Source organism: Phaseolus vulgaris, chromosome 4 (assembly GCF_000499845.2).
Source record: "Phaseolus vulgaris cultivar G19833 chromosome 4, P. vulgaris v2.0, whole genome shotgun sequence".
Lineage (NCBI taxonomy): Eukaryota > Viridiplantae > Streptophyta > Magnoliopsida > Fabales > Fabaceae > Phaseolus > Phaseolus vulgaris.
In genome coordinates, this window is record NC_023756.2 from 14,508,699 (window position 1) to 14,529,017 (window position 20,319).

Below are 20,319 nucleotides of genomic sequence, written 5' to 3' on the forward strand. Positions count from 1 at the left end.
AAAATATTTCAAATCTATTTTCTCCAATATTTGCATTCAATTTGTAGCTCTTGGTATAAGAGTGAACCAGTATAAATCTGTTGTGTGATTCTTTCTCTCATTACTCTCATCTAAATTTGTTTTGACTTGTTTTTGTTAACTACTGATAAAAACAATCGGTTGAATCGTATAAACAACCAATTGAATTTCTGGAAACATAATAAAACATATTTGTTTCTTGGCTAACTTGATTCCTTTCTCTTTGATTCTTCATTGGCTTTTTCTATACCTTCAAAGTTTGTGAAAATCTTTTATAAACAATTCACCCCCCTCTTATTTAAGGCCTACAATTCTAACAATTAGAAGTTGATAAAGCTATAGATCCTCTAATGGTGTGACAATTGATAGGATTGTATATCATATCAATATCAAGTGTGTTGTACGTATGCTTGAAATGGTTCAAGAATTGATTGTTGTATAATTTTTTAGAAAGTTAGTGGAACTAACAATTCTCAGGTTGAATTGTTCATTATGGAGTGGGGTCAAGAGGATATAAACCAATATGAATTCTAATATGATTTATTTCTTGTTTACTCTATTCTTTATATTGTTTCTCAAATTTTCTTGTATTGATTTAGATTCCACTTAAAATTGTATTCTATTTTTCACTTTTCAAGGTTTTGAAAAAAATACCAAAAAGGTGAAAGTGTTCAAAAAAAATTTAAAACCAATTCACTCCTCCTCCCTCTTGGTTTAACTAAGCAATTCTCTTTTTATAACAAATTAAAGTGAAAAAAGATCTACACGATGAAGAACCTTGTAAATATGTTCATAAAGTTGATTTTTAGAAATAAATTTATGTACTGAATTTGTTGAATGTTGATTGTTAGGAGTAATTTTATATAAAAGAAGATTTTGTTTAAGAAGGAGTTTATAACTTGTGTAATAAACTATAAATCTTCTTATGAGGAAGCATCTAGTAATAGATTGTATAACTTAAATTAATAGATACTTTGGTGTCTATAATTAAACACTTTATTAGTTAGCTAGTTGAATTTTGGTTGAATAAAATTGAGTTATATGTGTTATTAGATAAAATATTGATAATAGCTTAAAGAGAATGTGCTTTTACCTAAGTAAAGCATAACCAAGACTAGTGAATCAAATCATATATATAATATGTAGATACAAATAACTCTTACATCAAACACTACAAGAAAATAACAATTTAGTCACCGATTTCAGCGACCGAAAATGAGTGGTCGCAATTTGCGACCAAAATAGCCACTGAATACCCTCAGTCGCAAATCTGTGACTGAAATAGCGACCGAATGAATTGTTAATGATGTTAGTTAGTTTAGCGACCGAATTAGCGACCGAATATGAGAGTGACAAAACCATTGGTCGCTAAAGTGGTGACTGTTCTGAATAAATTGGGAAAAATATATTTGCGACCGAATTAGCGACCGAAAATGTTTCTTTTTTAGTCACCAAATTTTTTCGGTCGCTAAATGTAATTTCTTATTTCGGCACCAAATATGTTTATTTTTTAGCCACTGATTTTCTTTCGGTCGCTAAATATAATTGTTTATTTCAATAACTGAATCAACCACCGAATATGTTTATTTTTTAGTCACCGATTATACCATTAAATATGCTTATTTTTTAACCACCGATTTTCTTTCAGATGTGAAATGTAATTATTTATTGTATTAATAATAATAATAATAATTTAATTTATTTAAAAGAAAAAAAAAGATTGAATGTGACATGATAAAGAAGATTTAAAAATTAATAAATATAATTAAAATAGAAAATGTTACTAAACTTCTCTTAAAGTGAACAAAAAAGAAAAACTCGTGTGTAATTTCTTTTATTAAAAAAATATTAACTTTTATTCTAAAATTTTTAAACACCTTTCACTTAAACGCATTCCAGCAAAACCCAAAACCTCATAAACCTTATATCCCAAATTTCATCCTCCAAAGCGTTTTTCAAATTCCAAATCCCACATCATCTACTCCCAAATCCACCCACACATTGGTAGTCTTCTTCGAATGCTTCCATGGTTTGGTTCTTCTTCGATTCCTTCTTCCAACTCACGTGCTACTCAAGCTCTCGGTAGTCGTCGTCTTCTTCTTCGTTCTTCTACAGTTCGTTCTTCTTCATTTTTCCTTCGATTTTCTCATGGTTAGGATTGATTGATTCTAATAACCTACTCTTATTTTGGCTATTTTGGCCCTGAGTGTGGCATTTTCTTAATTTCATATACATATTATTAATATGATGTGGTTCTAGTCCTTGGGATGTATAAAACCGCTATTCCCACTTCTTATCTGTTTTTCCCTCTGCTAATGCTTTATGCTAGAATGTTGTTCAGGAAAATCACAAGTTTTACCTATTTCTTTTACTAAATACTCAATGTACATATTTTTAGAAAATTTGTAAATTAAGAACTTGATTTATAACTGGTTATATATTCAACCTCTAGATCTGGAAAGATTTTTAGCTTTCTCTCCTTACTACATTTATTTTATGGGCTAGTATTTTATCGGAGGTTATTTTCTTTTTAGGATAAGATTTTTTTCTTATAAATTTTCATCTGATCTGGCAATCATCTTAGGTATGAAAATTGGCTAGCAAATCTAATGTGGAGTACATTGCTAGGTAATACACTCGATCCGAATTATTAGATTTCTAGTCATAGATTCTAGCTTTACTAAAAGAGCGGGAAAGAAAAGAGATGAAAGTGCACATTTCATCTTGACGAGTTTTATAATTTTCTCATCGGTAGGTGCTACTTAGAATTCAATCCGGGTTACTCAGGTATGTACTTTCTTTTATGTAATGAGTTGAGTCCGCAGTAGTTGTGTAGCTAATCATTTGCCTTCACTTTGTAACAGTGGATGCTTCAAGTACCTAATGCCACAGGTTACATAGGCTGCATAGGAAAGGACAAATTTGGGGAGGAAATGAAGAAGAGATGTTCACTTAATGGTGTAAAGGTAAGTTTATCTTTGATTATCTTGTCACTTAGAATTCCATTTCTGAAATTAACTTTCTATTCATTCAACAATTAGGTTCACTATTATGAAATCGATACTGCACCTATGGGAACTTGTGTTGTTTGTGTGGTTGGTGGTGAAAGGTGAGACGATCAAGCTTTCCTTGAGTTTCTATTCTACTTATTATAGAAATCAATAATTATATTTTATGTTCTTTTTGTAAATAGTATACTTCATATTAACATATATTTGATCGCAAAACAAGTATTTGAAGCCTCCTATTTGATTGCATCTAATACAGGTCACTCGTTGCTAACTTATCAGCTGCAAAATTGCTATAAGTCAGAGCATTTGATCAAACCAGAAAATTGGGCATTAGGTACCTAGTTGATATAGTGTCTCTTTCTATCTCATATACCTGAATAATCTAGATAGCCGACATTTGTTATCATGTGTTCTGTTTTGTGAATAGCTGAAAAGGCCAAGTACTTCTATATTTATGTTTTTTTCTCAGTGTATCCCCTGATTCCATTCAATTAGTTGTTGAACACGCAGCTGCAAATAGCAAGGTTAGATATGATTCGAACTTGGCATTCTCATTTTAATACCAGTTTCTAAGAATAAGTATTCCATTCATGTTTTGCAGACCTTCATGATGAACCTTTCCACTCCCTTTATCTGTGAGTTCTTCAAGGATGCACTGATGAAAGTGCTACTGTAAGGATCCTTCTCTCTTTAATATTATTAAAGAAAAATTTACATATTGATTTTATTAACGATGTCCATTCTTGGATTCAGATATATGGACTATGTTTTTGGAAATGAGACTGAAGCAAGAACATTTTCTAAAGTTCAAGGCTGGGAGGTAATAATTACTCAACAGATAGAAGAATTATGATGAGTGCATATAGAAGGAGAATTATGATGAGATTTTTGGAGTTAGAAGAGAAAGAAAATCAAGGAGAGAATGATGCAATTTATAGCATTAAGCCAATGGGGTTTATAAACATTTGAATAAGTTGAGAAAGATAAAAGTGGGAAGAGCAAATTGAGTGATGAAGTGTTTGTTTTCTATTCCTGCTCTACAGGCCCTCTCTGTTTGGATTTCTTTGATTCTGTTTTGTCCATAAAATAATCTGCATTATTTATTAAGCTTTTGCTTCATGTACTATTAAATAATCTCATCTTTCTATACAAGGAATTGTGTCCATGTGAAATTGGAAAACCAAGTCTACCTAAATATTATTTTTATCCACCTAATATATGCAGTTGTCATTTACTTAAAGCACACTGCTTCATTAAGCTTAGGGTGAGTCATATTATGCGGCCAAAGGGTTATATAGAAAACTTGTAACTGGCAGGTAAGTACTCAATCTATTTTTTCTATTCACTGCTTAAAATGATACATTTTTTAGGGAAAGTACTAAGACCGAAATTGGCAGGTTATATCTGTGGAGCCTCTTTTAAATCATGTTGAAGTTACAAGAGACAAGTTATCTATGTTTTGGTTCTCTATATGTAGAACTTAAGGTAGCTGAATGCATATGTTATTGTTACTTCAAGATCTGCTTCATTAGTTTTAAGCTGCAGCACGGGTTTCTATTTTATATGATTGGTTTTATTGTATTTAAAATTGGATTACTAACACTTAATTTGCATTGGTGTAAACTAATAAATATATGGCAATGCTGTAGGAATTGTTTTTCTTACTTTATCCCATTCTATATTCCATATATTTTCCCAATTAGTAGGATTAATTTACAGGGAAAAAAAGAGAGTAATTCACAGGGCAAAATTATAGATTGGTTTCAGGGTATGAAATGCTCTAACCATCAATTATAATTCACAGGGAATAATTTTTTATAAAATTATATATAAAAAAAACCATCAAATATAAAAGGTCATAAATCAGACTTACAGGATATAAAATGCTCTAACCATCCAATCAAGTCAAACCACATTAGAAAATAAACTAAGTTTAGAGATTTTATAAAAAAAACTTAAACTTATATAAAATTCTATTTAGATAAATAAATTGGTCTCTTATCACAATATTTTCCAATTAAAACGAAATAGTACATTCAAAGTAAATCTAAGTAGACATGATTCTGAATGGATAATTAGTATGTCCCATTTTTTTTGACGTCTATGATAACTTAGATTTACGATATTCATTTCAACCGTGAGCTTCGCTAACTTTTTAAAATTAGATTCTTTATTAAAAGGTATTTTAAGTAGGAAAGTTAACTCTCTTTTAATTTCTACTTAGGTTCTATGATATGAATTGATTTAGTGTAGATTAAAGTTTAATATGTATAAATTTATACTTTTTTTGAATAATTTAAGTTTATAGAAATATTATATTTGTGGAAAATTATAATTAATGTTGGTTAAAGCTTTATGAGCATGAATTTTCAATTTTAATTGAATTATTTAAGTTTATAAACAGGTGAAAATACCATTTTAAATAGGTATTAATAATAATACATATAAAAATAACCACAAATTTATGTTTGGTCGCTGTAATTAAAAAAAAAAAAGTTTAGCCACCGAAATTATTTTGTCGCTATTGGAGTCTCCATTTAGTCACTGAATTAGCCACCACCAGTTTTTTTAGTTAATTATTTTAATCCATTAGCGATCGAAAATGGTGGTCGCTATTAGTCACCGAAAATGATGGTCGCTATCAGCCACCGATTTAGCCACCGATTTTGTTATTAAAATTTGGTTGCTAATTTGGTCTCTAAATTCTGGAGACCAAATTTTCTGCGACCGATTTAGCCACTAAACTTTCGGTTGCAAATTTGCGACCAATTTATAATTCAGTCGCTAAATGTTTTGCGACTAGGGTTTTCGCTTCCATTTTTATTTGATGACTGTTTCGGTCGCAAATATGCTTAGCGACCGACCAATTATAGTGCTTTTAGCGGTCGAATTTGGTGGTCGCTAAAAGTGATTTTCTTTGTAATGAAAAGTTCAAAAGTTTGACCGATAGTGTACAAACCAACTAAAATGAATTACTATACGTGAGTAAATTATTAAATAGGTGAAAAGATCAATTCAAACTACCACTATTACGTTACTATTATTTATAAAATATTAAGTGACGATAAAGGTTAATTAACTCAATTTGAAATGAACTTAATTAGTTACTTAGTTATCATCACAAGAAATAGGGTGAGGCTAATTTGGAGGACCAAACAAAATACATAAATTATACCTTTCACATAGACCAAATAAATAAAGTAAACAAGTTTTTAGACAAAATATGAATCTCAATAAAGATTTTAAATATAAGAATTTATTATTTACCATATCATATACCAAGCAGACATAATTTCACTATTATAAAAATGAGACGTTCTAAGAAAATTTTAAGATCTCTAAAATTAGAAAAAAAGTCATTTTTAAAATCCTTTCCTACTATAATAAAATCTATTATGGAGACTAAAAAACCCGAATGCTTTTATTCTTCTCGACCAATAAAAATTTCCACAAAAATAAAAAAAATGAACTATTTTCATTAATATTTTTTAATTGCGAGACTAATTGGTATTTTGAAATATTTTTATTAATATAATATAATATAATTTTAAAATATTAATTATTGAAATAGATAAAATTTAAAAAATTATTGAAATGGTTAAGTTATATTGATAAATAGTATCATAATGATAATTTTCAGTATATACTAATTACATTCAAATTTTAACCAAAAACATTATAAAAGTTTGTCTATTTTAATAGTTAATGTATAAAATTATATCACATTGTTAAAATATCGTTAAAACAAGACCTAGGACGATCAATGTTCCAAACATCTGAATTTAGTTTCATATGTTCCATTTAAATAAAGTGATGTGAATATATAGAGAATATATAGTTGAAAGACAGAAGAATGTTCATCTTTTGTAAAGATTGTTAAAGCCGTGGTGGGGTTGATGAGGAGGATTGAGGTGGTGCAGTGTGTGATTATGCCGGGTGAGAGCCGGGTGAGAGTGATGGGTGAGGTGAGAGAAGAAAAGTAAAAATAAAAATGGAAAAGGTTAAAGAAAAAAGAAATATATGTATATATAATTTAAATTTATGTAATTAATTTTTGAAACATAAATTTAAAGTACTTTAATAATTATAAATTACATTAAACATAATACACTAAAATTATTATTATTTATAAATTTAAATTCAAATAAATGATCAAATTTAATGAAATAATAAAATTTAAAAACTATATAATATTTTAAAATGTATAAATATAAATTATAAATATTGTACAAATAAAGTTACTAATACAAATATAAGACTTTAATTGTATTGTAAGTAATTTAGAAAAAAAATTGTATGGACAATTTATATAAATTACATCGAAAGTTTGTGAAAACAATATCAAATTATAATTAATATTATAAGTTAAAGATTAAATAATACAATAGGCTATATTATTAAAGTAATTTCTCTCCAACTATAGTTACACCTAATTTTTTTAACCAGTTTTAATAATTTAATTAAGTACTTTTATTAATCAAAATTAAAAATATTAATTTATATTTTCAACCAACAAATATATAATATATAATATTTAATATTTTAATTTTAATTTTATTTTATATATTATTTATAATATAATTTTAGTTAAAATATAATATATAATTTTATAAAAATAGTCTAATTTATTATTATTGTTTAATTTTTATATAATAATTATCCTCTTTATTTTATTTATTTATTATTATTATTATTTTTATTATAAGTTTGAGTCATATATCCAAATATAATTCATTTCATCATAACCATTACAATAAATTATAATTTTTTATTTATTAAAAAATTAATTAATAAATACTGTAAACACATAGGAATATGGTTTATGGAGTGTGATTCTTTCTTAGAATGGATGAAATGGTTAGAATTTCTTCCTTTATCAAAGTACATTTGAGTGTTTAAGTTTGAAATATCATTATTTAAATGAGTAGCTAGTCAGTTTAAGTCATGAACTTACAATAGTATTAAAAATTATCACTTTTGTCTCACTCGATGACTCAATTGAGTGAGATATATAAATATGAACAAAATCATAATGACACTATTTTCATAACAAAGCGAGTTAAACTTTCCACAATAAACCAAATAAGTTTAATTACTAAGTATGAACTATCATATTTACATATATTCTACTTAAAATAAATTAATTTTTGTGTTATAATCTTTTCAAATTTAACATGTTCATAATCAAAATCAAGGATAAATCATAAATCAATTCGAATGATTCAAGAAAACTCTACACGTCAATCCAACTTCAAAATTTTCTATGAAATGTAAATCTATACAATTTTTTTGTCCTTTACAAACTTAAAACATCAAATTGGACCTAATATATGATTTTAAACTCATTAACCAATTACAAATTATTTCACATCCATTTTCTCAAAATCTCAATTATATCTAATTATGAGCTTAAGTTAACTTCCATTACTTTTAAATTACTTGTTTTTCAAGGAAACGACTATGAAAAGAGAAAAAAAAAGAGAAATATGCTTTAACCCACTCCTATACATCCTAATTTGAAAACTAAACACAACATTACAAACCTATATCATCTTGATTCATTTATTCTTATCTAATCACACATGTGAAGTCTCTTCAACCTCTAAGTATAAGGAAAAACAAAAACAAAGAACTTGAGATTTGAAAGAAAAGGTAAAATATACTTAAACAAATTTTGATAAACCAAGATTGATGTAACCCAATCACCTCTTAATTATCGTAATCTAAATAGAACAATGATAGAAAAGCGTAGCATAATCTTAGTAAGTAGGTGGGAATAAAGTGCATATAGATGATGATTTATAAAAAAATAAATAATAAAATGTCTTGTTTCCTATTTATAACCTTATAAATCTAATTTAATTAAAATATTTATTTTCTATACTGCTAGGATTAATGTTTCTTGGTTTCTTCGTAATAGGTGGAATCATGCCTTGATTATTATGGGAAAATTAGACTTGGGATTTTTCACATTTTTTTAGTAAAGGCAATGCATGTGCTAACAAGCTTGCTAACTTAGGGTTAATTCATAATGAACAATTTTATTGGTATAATAAGTTTCCATATAGTTTATTCTTAGAATTCTTTATTAATAGGTATAAATTACATTCCATATAGTTTATTCTTAGAATTCTTTATTAATAGGTATAAATTACCTAAATATTACTTTTCTTATGTTTTTTATATATGGGTTTTTGTCTAGTCCCCATATTTGCTTGTATTTTTTTTAATAATATTTTTTTTATGTGATGACAGATGCTTGTTGATTCTTGAAGTGTCAACCTAACTGATATGTCAAGTTTCACAATAATACCTAACATGATAACTTTTCTTAAAGAAAAAGTTAATGTATTAACTAACAACTTTGTCTATATAAAATAAAACGATAAAGGTATGATGAATTTGAACAAAATTTGATATCCTAAACTTTAAACAGTAAATTCTAGATCTTAAATCATATTTCAAGTTTATATGTGTTTCAACTTTGTAATTTTCAAAAAAGATATTAGTGTTTAATTAAGTGTACGTAAGTGGTGACTTATATTCATATTTATCCTGAAGAGTTATACTTATCTAAAATTTTCTTCAAAAAAAGATTTTTGATACAAAAAGTTCTTCCCTCACATCGTTTCTAAAACCATAGTTATGTCTTTTTGAAGGAAATACACTAAAAAAATTTCATATTTATAAATCATGAATCAACCCATACAAAAGATTATCCTACTACCTCCAATAAAAAAAAAAACTTAAAGATAACAAGTTTGTGAATCTTTATTCAATATTTTGTAAGACTCATACACATACTTGCATTCCTAATACGACTAATATTTGCTAATATAATTAATTAACACAAAACATTATATTTTGAATGTTATATCAATAAATACAAAATGTGATTCTCTATATTAATCAGTAGTAGTTGTGAAATAACTTCGCATGAAACTTTATTTGCATTAATCAAGAAACAAATGGAGAATCTCTTTAAAAAAATTCATATAAAAAGACTTTTGTACGAGTGAATTATTCAATTTTTTAAGGCTAAATTAAAATAAAATTTGGATCATATCTTTTAATTTGTCTCATAAAAGTCTTGCTTTAATTTCATAAAAGGTATTTGTGAGGTGGTCTTTGCATTAATTTATTAAACTAAATTAATTTGTCAATTTTGACAACACCTGGTAAACTTTTAGAGGATATTAGTCAAAATTAATATTGTTGGTGAAATAAATTAATAAAACTAATCTGATTTAATGAAGACAATTTAATAGTTAATAAAAAATTTAGACTAATTTTAAACAAACAATACTACAGCTAGAAGGAGAAAAAAAAATTATTTTAGACAATTTTATGTAAAATAATCATGAAGAGGTGCACACAGAAAATCTAGAGAGGAGACAAAACAAAAACAAATCATTCACTCACTATAGGTGTTGGGAACGCTTCCCTAACCAGAGGAAACAAGACAAACCGATTAGTCTTGAGAGTTTTCCAGAGAAAAATTATTCTAAGATGAGGTGCGATTTTCAACATATGCATTTTCATTCCCTTCTGTGGTTCAACACAAAATTTTAGAGCACATGCATGCTGTGTTTTCTTCTTGTTTTGGCTAATTACTAATATTTTTTAACTTGGATAAATTTCTCAGTACTGTGTTGTTTTGGATTTCTTTTAATTGTATTTACTTCTTCATGTTCTGTTCTTCTTTATTTTTGGTCTGAAAAGTTTTTAGGAAATAACTAATTAGGGTTTTTAGCATTTTAAATTCTCTTTGAACCGATAATACCATTATATATTTGTTGATCTTCGCATGGTTTGCTACAAACTGATGACTTTCATTTTATTTCAAGGTTTTGTAGGGTTTAGATTACTCCTGCTTCTCTGTATTTTATTTATTTTGCTTGTTTCATTATAAAATTAAAATCACTGTGAATTGGGAATTTCTTTTTTGCTGTTAGCGGAGCGAGAAATGGAGGAAACAATTAGTTCAAAGTTTTCATGTTTTTGTTGTTCAATTTGGAAATGTCTTCACTGTGGTACCCCTTTCATCTATCATCACTGACAATAATAGATTTTGGCCGTAAATTAATCATTTTAGCGTTAGAATCTTGTCTATGATCAAGTCTGGTGGGCCGAAATCTGTTCTATCCAAGAATTTTATTCTTTGATTGACTGAAGTCAAGAAATTGCATGTAAGTAGGTCAGCTGTCGGTATCTAATTTATCTGTTTTGTACACTTTTATTTTATTTTTTATTTTGTTGTTGGGAAGTCATTTTATGGGTTACCTTTTAGTTTCCTGCTACTTCATTACAGAAAAGTTAGTCACTTTTAATTTTAGACTAATTCTTTGCACTTTGATGAAAAATTGGAAAATAAAATATCTGAATTTGGTGTCCAACAATCACATTCCATTAGGTGTGGTAAACCACATGGTTCCGTCAATGCTATTGATCTTTATCATGAACCAAACTGATGGTTTCTCATTCTTAATGTTTTTCATTACTGCATTTACGCTTCAATTTGATGGACTTATTTTCAATTTACTTGGAGTTATCCATTTCAACGAGCACTTATGAAGCATGCTGATCCTGTCTGGATGAGTTCTTTACATAATTTTTCAACTCAAATAAGTTATTTGGGGCTTACTTCGAAGGCTAGAAATTAAAGTTAATGATTAAGCCTTTAAAGAGATTGGAAGAAGTGTTAGTTGTTTTCATAATTATTGATGATTAAGTGAATTGTCAAAACTCCATTCTTGTTTAGTGTTCCTCAAGGTGTTCATCCAAATCCTTTGAAGCTTTTTGTAGTCTCAAGTTTGGAAATAAAACTTATTTACATTCTCTACTTGAATTAGCAGTTATTTATACATGGACAGAATCTATTTCCCATCCCAAAACACTTCTCTCACTAGTCTATTAATCTTCTTCTCACCTGGCCAAACAGCTTTTGGCTAGTCTACTCCGAAGTTATACTCTGAATTTCTTCCTGATATTTTTGGTTATCATACAGTCGCCATCCTTCTGTCAAATGGGCTCAGAGGTCTGATGTACTCTACTTAACAGTTGAGTTGCCTGATGCTCAGGATGTTAAGCTCAAACTAGAGCCAGAAGGAAAATTTCACTTTTCTGCAACTGCTGGTTCAGAGAAGATTCCCTATGAAGTTGACATTGATCTGTTTGACGAGATTGATGTAAATGTAAGAGCAGCCAGCTGATGTTTTTTTTGTTTAAAACCTTTTCCATTTATATTTTAACCGGTGTTTTAATGTCTTCACAGAATAGCAAAGCTAGTGTGGGTTCAAGAAACATCTGCTACTTGGTAAAAAAGACTGAGAACAAGTGGTGGGACAGATTGTTGAAGAAGGGAGGCAAAACTCCGGTATTCCTGAAAGTTGATTGGGATAAATGGGTAGATGAAGATGAGGAGGAGCCAGAAAATCAACGTTAGTTATTTTCAAAATTTCTCTGAATCTAAGCTTTTATTTTACATTGTTTTGTCTCATTTTCCGTATTTCCTTTTCAGCTACATCTGACATGGACTTTGGCGACATTGATTTTTCTGTTAGTACTGTATCTCAAACTCAAAACAATAGTTTACACATCATGTACTTTTTGCTAGATCAACTCTCTGAGTCTTGACCTTAAATTCATTTCCACTGCAGAAGTTGAACATGGGAGGGGGTGAAGGCTTGGATTTTGATGCTGCAGGCAACGATGATGGTAAGCATATATAGGTTTTGTCCATGGTATTTATTTGATACAGCATGAATTTTCTTTTCTTTTTCATGGAGTGATACATGAAGCTCTTCTTCAGTGACTTCGGGACTCCAACTAACTAGCATACTCTTTACTAGCTAACTAGCTGCAACCGAACCCAAGTAACACAGTTTCTATAATTTTGCTTTAGCTAAAGTTAACTATACTCTTGGTACTTTTGTGCAGATGATGAGAGTGACACAGAAGAGGAGGATGCAGCAGAAGCATCTACTGGTAATGTACTAGACACGAAGGATGTTGTAAGCACAGATCCAAAGGATGCACCTGATTCTAAAGCTTAAACAATTTGACACTCTTGAACCCTAACATGGCTTCTACTATGTAAAGGACAAGACAAGCTTTCCTGAAAGGTTGCTTACTGAAAACCTTGGCAGGGTTAACTAATGGTTCTGTGCTGGCATGTTAACTTATTTTATTTTCAGCGTTTTGACCCAGGATTTTTTAACAAGCTACACATATATGCGGTGGCCGTACATAGTACTATTTGAGAATGGAAATGTTTATGTGTATGTTTTGCTTAGAATGCCGTGGACAGTGAGCTCTATACTTTTCAATGAAACTACACTTCTAATGATCGATAACGAACGTAGAAGTAACCTTCGTTTTAGGAAAAGGTAAATTTAGGAGTTTTGATCAATGTTTTAAGATATGGGATGCTCATTTAACTACTGTAGACGTTTTCAATTAGTGCTAGTTTAAGGTCCTGTTTGAAAAGCTTGTTCACAAGTATTTGTGAAAAAGAAAAACTAGCAAAGGATGGGTTTAGTTTCTTCTACAAGCAGTTTTTCCAAAAGATTCCTACATAAAAGGGACAAATATAGCACAAGGAAATAGTAGAGAGAAATTGATATTTAGATAAAAACCTTTTTTTTCTATTCTCTGGGTAATTTAATCTTTAAAATTTTCTCCTCCGTTGCTTTCCTCTCAAACAAAATATGGATTTTTTTGTTCACAAAACGAAGAGAAGAAACGAGGGAAGGAAAAATGGGAAAAGTTGGTGATTTTTGGATGCTTGGAATGAAAGAAAGGCGCATTTGCATGCCTTTGATATGAACAGCGAAATTCTAGATTGACAAGGAGGTAATTCTAGGTGTATTTACACACCAAAAGCATACACAAAAGTGGAACCTTGAAGACACATTTTAATACTTGATTAAGGGAAAAAGATAATACAAGATTATAGATTATTAATTTTTTCACTACTGTACAACATAACAACAGTTCCTATTGTAGGGACTGATAGTCCAGAATAACTGACAATTACAGTTATTTGATAACAATGTTCTATCCTAGGAAGCATCCTTGTCCTCAAGGATTAAAAAATGGAAACTTGAAATTATAATAGAACCCCAGGTAGCTTCTTTAGGTAACTTGTTTTCATTTAACGAACACTTTTTTATTGTGATCCTTTTTCTTTTTACTGTCATTCTATCCAGTATAGCTTCAGGTTCTTTTTCCTTTTTTTTTATCAGCAAAGAAGGTTCTTTTTCCCTTATTGTGCCATCTGCTGCTTAAGGAAGTTCACTGGAAACTGCGGTTCCTACACGTTTTTTAAGCTGTAAAATATGGAAAACATTATGCACTCGAAATTGGATTGGAATCTCCAACTTATAAGCTACTGCTCCTACCCACTCCACAATTCTGTAAGGACCAAAGAATGAGCGTCATATTTTCCCTTTGAACCACTGAAATCTGTCGATAGGGATGTACTTGCTTCTGGTACACAACACACTGTAGAACAAAGTGTATAACATCCTTAGTCATACCCTTCCAATAAACTAAAATTTTTATCCTATAGCATTTATACCCAAATGACGCATCAATACAAAGGAGAGCCAAACACATGTCATATTGGACCAATCACAAGGGCCATGGCTAGAAGACTTGAAGAGGATTGGAACACTGCTACTGATGGCAGAGAGACTTATCTCTACATGCTCCAAGATGTCCACATTCAAGCATAGTATAACTTTTAATTTTTGTCAAAAGTAGCATAGTTTAATTCTTTTGTAATTGTGTTAAAACATGCAAAGTGGTACCTAGAAGGCTAACCTAAGTTTAATTAGAATTTCTTACTTCTAATTAAACTAAGGTCCGGCCCACATCTAGACCTAAATGAGCGTAAGTTCTAGACCATCTAGCACATGGAAGGATTCTAGAACCTACCTCACATGTGCTGAAAATTGGTGCCACTTTCACATGTGCAAACACTTTGAATTTCTCTCTCTTTTCTTCTTTGTAATCCGGCCTCCAAGTGCTATATAAGGAGTGCCTTGGCTCTTGTTTTTTCAAGATTAATACATGAGTGAATTGCTGCCAAAATTGTGCCAATATCACTCTTTTCCCAAAACCTCCTAGGTTAGGCTCTTAATCTTCCTAAACCGTCACCTTCCAAGTAGAGTTGGCCTTACCACTCTCAAATCCTACTTCTCATGCACCTTCAAGGTCTCCACCACTCCTAGGAGGACCTTGTTCCATCTCCAATCCATGAAGCTTCCGCAAATCACCTACAAAACCGAAAAGAGGAGGACACAAATCCATCATTTGGTATCATGAGCTACGGTTCTACAAGAGCTAAGTGTCTTCCTTCATTTTAATTTTTGTGTTCTTCTTATTTCCGTGTTGTTCTTCAATTCTCCATATTGTCTTGCTGTTTTTTGCATTTTAATTTGATTTAGGTGCTGTTTGGAGAAATCCAATCGGTGCATCGTGTTCAAATTGCTCTTGAGCTTCTAATTTTCACATTTGTGTAGGAATCCATATAGAATTGAGTTGCTGTTTTGTTTTTTAGTTTGTTTGAGTCTTGTTTGCAATTCAATTCGGTTCATTATATGTGTCTTGAGTCATTTTAATTTCCGAATCCAATTGTGTTTTGTCTAAGTCATGTTTCTCCTAATAGTTTTGGTTTCTTGATTTGATTTGAGTCCAGATCTATAATTCTGTGTTTGTTGATCCTTTGGTGCATTTTTCTTTTAGTTTGAGTTCATATTTGTATGTTAGATCCATACAAATTCATATACATTCATTCCATTGTGTTTTTGAAGTTCTTCATTCTGTTTTTAAATTCCAGAATTAGGATTACTCTGTTTTTCAAATTCTGCGATGGCTGTTTTTTTTTGTTATGAAATTCAAATACGTTGAGGAAAAATTATGAAAATCTGGATCTATACATTTTGATGTATTAGAAAATCAAGAAAAAAAAATCAGATCAAAAGACAAAATAGAGAAAAAATGATAAATAAAACAAAAAAGTGTGCATCCTGGCGCCAAAAGATACGGTAGTTGGACAAGAATTTTGAAAAATTTATCACAATTATTTGGTGCATAGTTTTGGTGTGATTCCAGCACCAAAAGTTTGCTAAGACCTTGAATTATTTGTGGTTCAAATTTCAGAATCAAATTTCAAATAGCCAGCTCAGCATAAATTTTATAAGTCACGCCTTTTGGACCAAAAATTTCCAGTATTACTGTTTTGGTTTTTCTAATCAATTCTAGTGCCATTCTCTAGGTTCAATTTGTGTGCTACCTTTTGTGGAGTGCCTATTTTTATTGCTTGTCCAATATTATTCAATACTCCTTCTAGTTGTGTCATATAAATCAAATCCATTTGCTATTGTCCTATTTTTTAAATTTGGATTGTTTCTTGCTTTCATTTCTTGACCTCTAAAATTGATTGGAGAACAAAATTCAAATTGGTGCTTGCTAAGTGGAATTAACCTTGTGGTGAGTCTATCCCTACTTAGTAGGTACTTTTTTGAAGATTTTAATTGGCTAACCATAAGAGGTTAAGGCAAGGATCTGCAACAAATACAAATACAAATACAAACACATACACTTTGTAGAACACAATAAGGAAGATCAACCACAAGCCAAGGAGTGCATAGTTTAGGAAATTTGAATTTTACTTGTGTAATTCAATTTCTTTTTATTTCTTTGAGTTGTAATTACATTCTACCTTGATTAATTAGTGGATTAATTACGTGTAGATGGTGAGTGTGTCTTCAATGGCTCCAAGTGTCTAGAAGCCTCACCTTAGGAAACGACTAGTTTAAAGCTTTCTAGTTAGCAATCTTTAATTGTGCTTAGTAATTGTTTTTGCTTTAATGACTTGTCTTGTATTTCTTTTACTTGCTTTGCATTTTTTTCTTTGCATAAAATTGTGTCTTCATTTTACTTGTGACTCACGTAATTTACTTAGAAAAAGGTGTGAGACAAGTCTTGAGGGATAGTTTTTGGCAAGGTAAGACTTGGTACAGAAGAAGTCCTAGTGACTCACCTCTCTTTCCTGGAAAGCTACCTTAATTACTATCTTTATCTTTTTGGAAGTAAAATACTTAGGACACAAGTCTTTAACCATGTCTTCTCCATCTCGCAATTCTAGTGAAAGTGAATTGACTCCTTTTAAAACCCTTTTGGAAAAAGTTGCCCAAGATGTCCAAGCTCTTTCATTTTGACAATTGCATCATGAGGCCCAACTTAAAGAAAGGGATGCTCAATTTGCTCTAATGCGAGATGACTTGAAAGAGGTTAAAGATGAAGTCACAAATTCAAAAAAAGGTTCACATTCATCTAGCTCTAGGGGGAATGAATCCTATGGGGAACAAAGCCTTAGGATCAATGAGTATTATCAACCACCCCCAAGAAGAGGTAGAAGAGAAAAGAAAGAAAACCCTAGGGAGGTTAGGATAGATCTACCTCATTTCCCTGGCCAAGAAAATGTAGAAGCTTACCTAGATTGGGAAAAGAAGGTTGAACAATTATTTTCATGTCACCATGTAAGTGAAGAAAACAAAGTATCCTTAGCCACCCTAAGTTTCCAAGGCAATGCTATGTATTGGTGGACGACCCTTGAAAGAGAGTGACGTCTTCATAAGGATCCTCCCATATGTTGAACCAAGTGGTGTTCAAGCTTTGAAGAATCCAAAACCCTTTGAAGGATGTTGAAGGCTTGGCTGTGCTTGCTGTTGCTGAGCTGTCTTAGATAGGATCTGGGATAGATTGTTTATGTAATCCACTCTTGATTGAATCCAAAGCATAGGCATTCTCAATCTTTTAAAAGAAAAGTGTTTTTCAAACTAAGTGAAAAACAACCGATTGTTTTGTCGAAACAACCGATTGTTTTATACTTAGATGTTTTTAGAAAAGGTTGAAAACTGTTTTTCAAATGGTTGAGCTGTTAAAACTAAAAGAACCGATTGATTCGTGGAAACAACCGATTGTTTGTTTTGGTACCATAACAGAAAAACTATTTTAAGCTTTGACTGAGCTTTAAATGGTTTAACTGTTTACACTCCAGTCTTTAATGCTTTGACCAATCTTTAAATGTAATGAATAAGTTTGTTAAGATTTGATAACAAACATCTTTGAATATATTCAGTAAAACAGATTTGGGTTTTAAAAACAAGAACAGATTTGAGTTTTTCAAAGAGTTGAGATTGCTTAGAGATTGAGATTGATCAAAGAGTGTGAGATAGGATTTCTGCCTGTATTGATTTCAGATTTGCTTCTGTAACAAGTGTAATCCTTGTATCTGTTGAACAAGTTTCTTCTGTGTGTTTGCTGAGAAGTGTTGTGTGTTCTTGAGGGGATCAAGATTAACATTCTTAGTGTTGGTGTGTTGGCCAAGAGAAGTGTGTGTCTTGAGGGGATCAAGGTCACTTTCTTGGTTGTGTTGTAAGTGATCTAGGTTTGATTGCTTAGTGGAATTCCTCAGTGGTTTCTGAGAAGACTGGATGTAGCTCTGGGTTTAGAGTTAACCAGTGTAAATCTCTGTGTGCATTCTCTCTCTCCCTTAACTCTTTAAATTCAGTTTTGATATTTGTATCTGTTAGAATATATGGCCTTAAACGAGAGGGGGGTGAATTGTTTAAGAAAGATTTTCGTAAACTTTTAAGCCTTAGAATGAAAATACTTCAAGAAAACTTTGATTAAGAAATCATTTTTTCAAAACATAAAGCGAAAGCACAACACTGGAAAAACAATCGGTTGTTTTACCGAAACAATCGGTTGTTTATACCAGTTTTCAAATAACAAAACTGAATTTAAAGAGATAGGGATAAAGAGATTGTACACAGATGTTTATACTGGTTCACTCCAAACCCAGAGTTACATCCAGTCTTCTAAAAAACCCTGAGGAAATCCACTAAGCAATCACAACTTGATCACTTACACAACAACCAAGAGAATGATCTTGAACACCTCAAGAAACACACTCTCCTTGGTCAACACAACAACACCAAGATTGTTGATCTTGAACCCCTCAAGAACACAAGCCAATCTTAGCAAACACAGAAACGAAACTTGTTTTACAGAGTACAAGGATTACACTTGTTACAGAAGATAATCTGAAATTAATACAAACAAATCCTATTCCACAGACATTGATCAATCACAAACTCTTAGCAATCTCAGCTTTTTGAAAAACTAAAAAACTCTTAGTGAAAACTTGTCAAAGATTGATTATGAAATCTGTTATTATGAATTTATTCAAAGATGTAGTTTGTTATCAAATCTTAACAAACTCTTAAATTGCATTAAAAGATTGGTCAAAGCATTTAATGAATGGAGCGTAAGCAGTTAAATCATTTAAAGCTCAGTCAAAGATAAAACAGTTTTTCTGTTATGGTCCCAAAACAAACAATCTGTTGTTTCCTCAAATCAATCGGTTGTTTTGGTTCTTAATAGTTCAACCATTTGAAAAATAGTTTTCAATCTTTTTCTCAAAACACCTAAGTACAAACAATTGGTTTCGACAAAACAATCAGTTGTTTTAACTTAGTTTGAAAACATTTCACTTTCACAAAGATTGAGATGCTTATGCTTTAGATTTAATCAAAGGGTGGATTACAAACATCAAACTACCCCAGAACTATACTAAACCAGCAGAACAACACCAAGCACAACAAAGGCTTCAACATCCTTCAAAGGATTTGGATTCTTCAAAGCTTGAACACCACTTGGTTCAACAATCTCCCCCTATTTGATGAAGACAAATCCCTGGTGCTTGTGTTTGATCTGATTGAATCTGAAGCAGTACCTGCAAAAATAACATTTAAACTATCCAATGCTTCTTACAGCAACAAGTTAGAATTTTACATATTTCAGGCATAAAACATGATAAACAATTGGTTATTTACACAAAACAATCGGTTGTTTTTATCAACAGCAACAGAAAACCTTTTATATCAGAGATTTTAATAGATTATACAGTATCAGATAAAGATATACAAGAACCAATTAATTCTCCCCCTATTTGTCTTCACAAATAGACTTTAGCATGTATCAAAAACAAATTTAGGAGAGATTATTAAGATCAAGGATACCTAACTCATTTCTTAAGAAGAAAAACCTCTCTTTTGGTAAAGGCTTTGTGAAGATGTCAGCTAACTGCAGTTTGGTCTCCACAAACTTCACTTCACAGTTTCCATTGTTTACATGATCCCTGATGAAATGATGCCTTATGTCAATATGCTTGGTCCTTGAGTGTTGAATCTGATTTTTGGTAAGATTGATGGCA

General features: G+C 30.6%; 1 protein-coding gene and 1 pseudogene across 1 annotated transcript; both read left to right on the top strand.

Annotated features, from left to right (window-relative positions):
- The first annotated feature begins 2,627 nt into the window (after window positions 1–2,627).
- Window positions 2,628–4,633, top strand: LOC137838328 (adenosine kinase 2-like; annotated as a pseudogene).
- A 5,751-nt stretch (window positions 4,634–10,384) lies between these two features.
- Window positions 10,385–13,326, top strand: LOC137837348 (co-chaperone protein p23-1-like). Its single transcript, XM_068646326.1, has 6 exons — window positions 10,385–10,543; window positions 12,037–12,223; window positions 12,304–12,469; window positions 12,550–12,587; window positions 12,689–12,746; window positions 12,969–13,326. The coding sequence occupies exons 1-6, from the start codon at window positions 10,539–10,541 to the stop codon at window positions 13,082–13,084; spliced, it is 570 nt and encodes a 189-aa protein (XP_068502427.1). The 5' UTR covers window positions 10,385–10,538; the 3' UTR covers window positions 13,085–13,326.
- The last annotated feature ends 6,993 nt before the right edge of the window (window positions 13,327–20,319 follow it).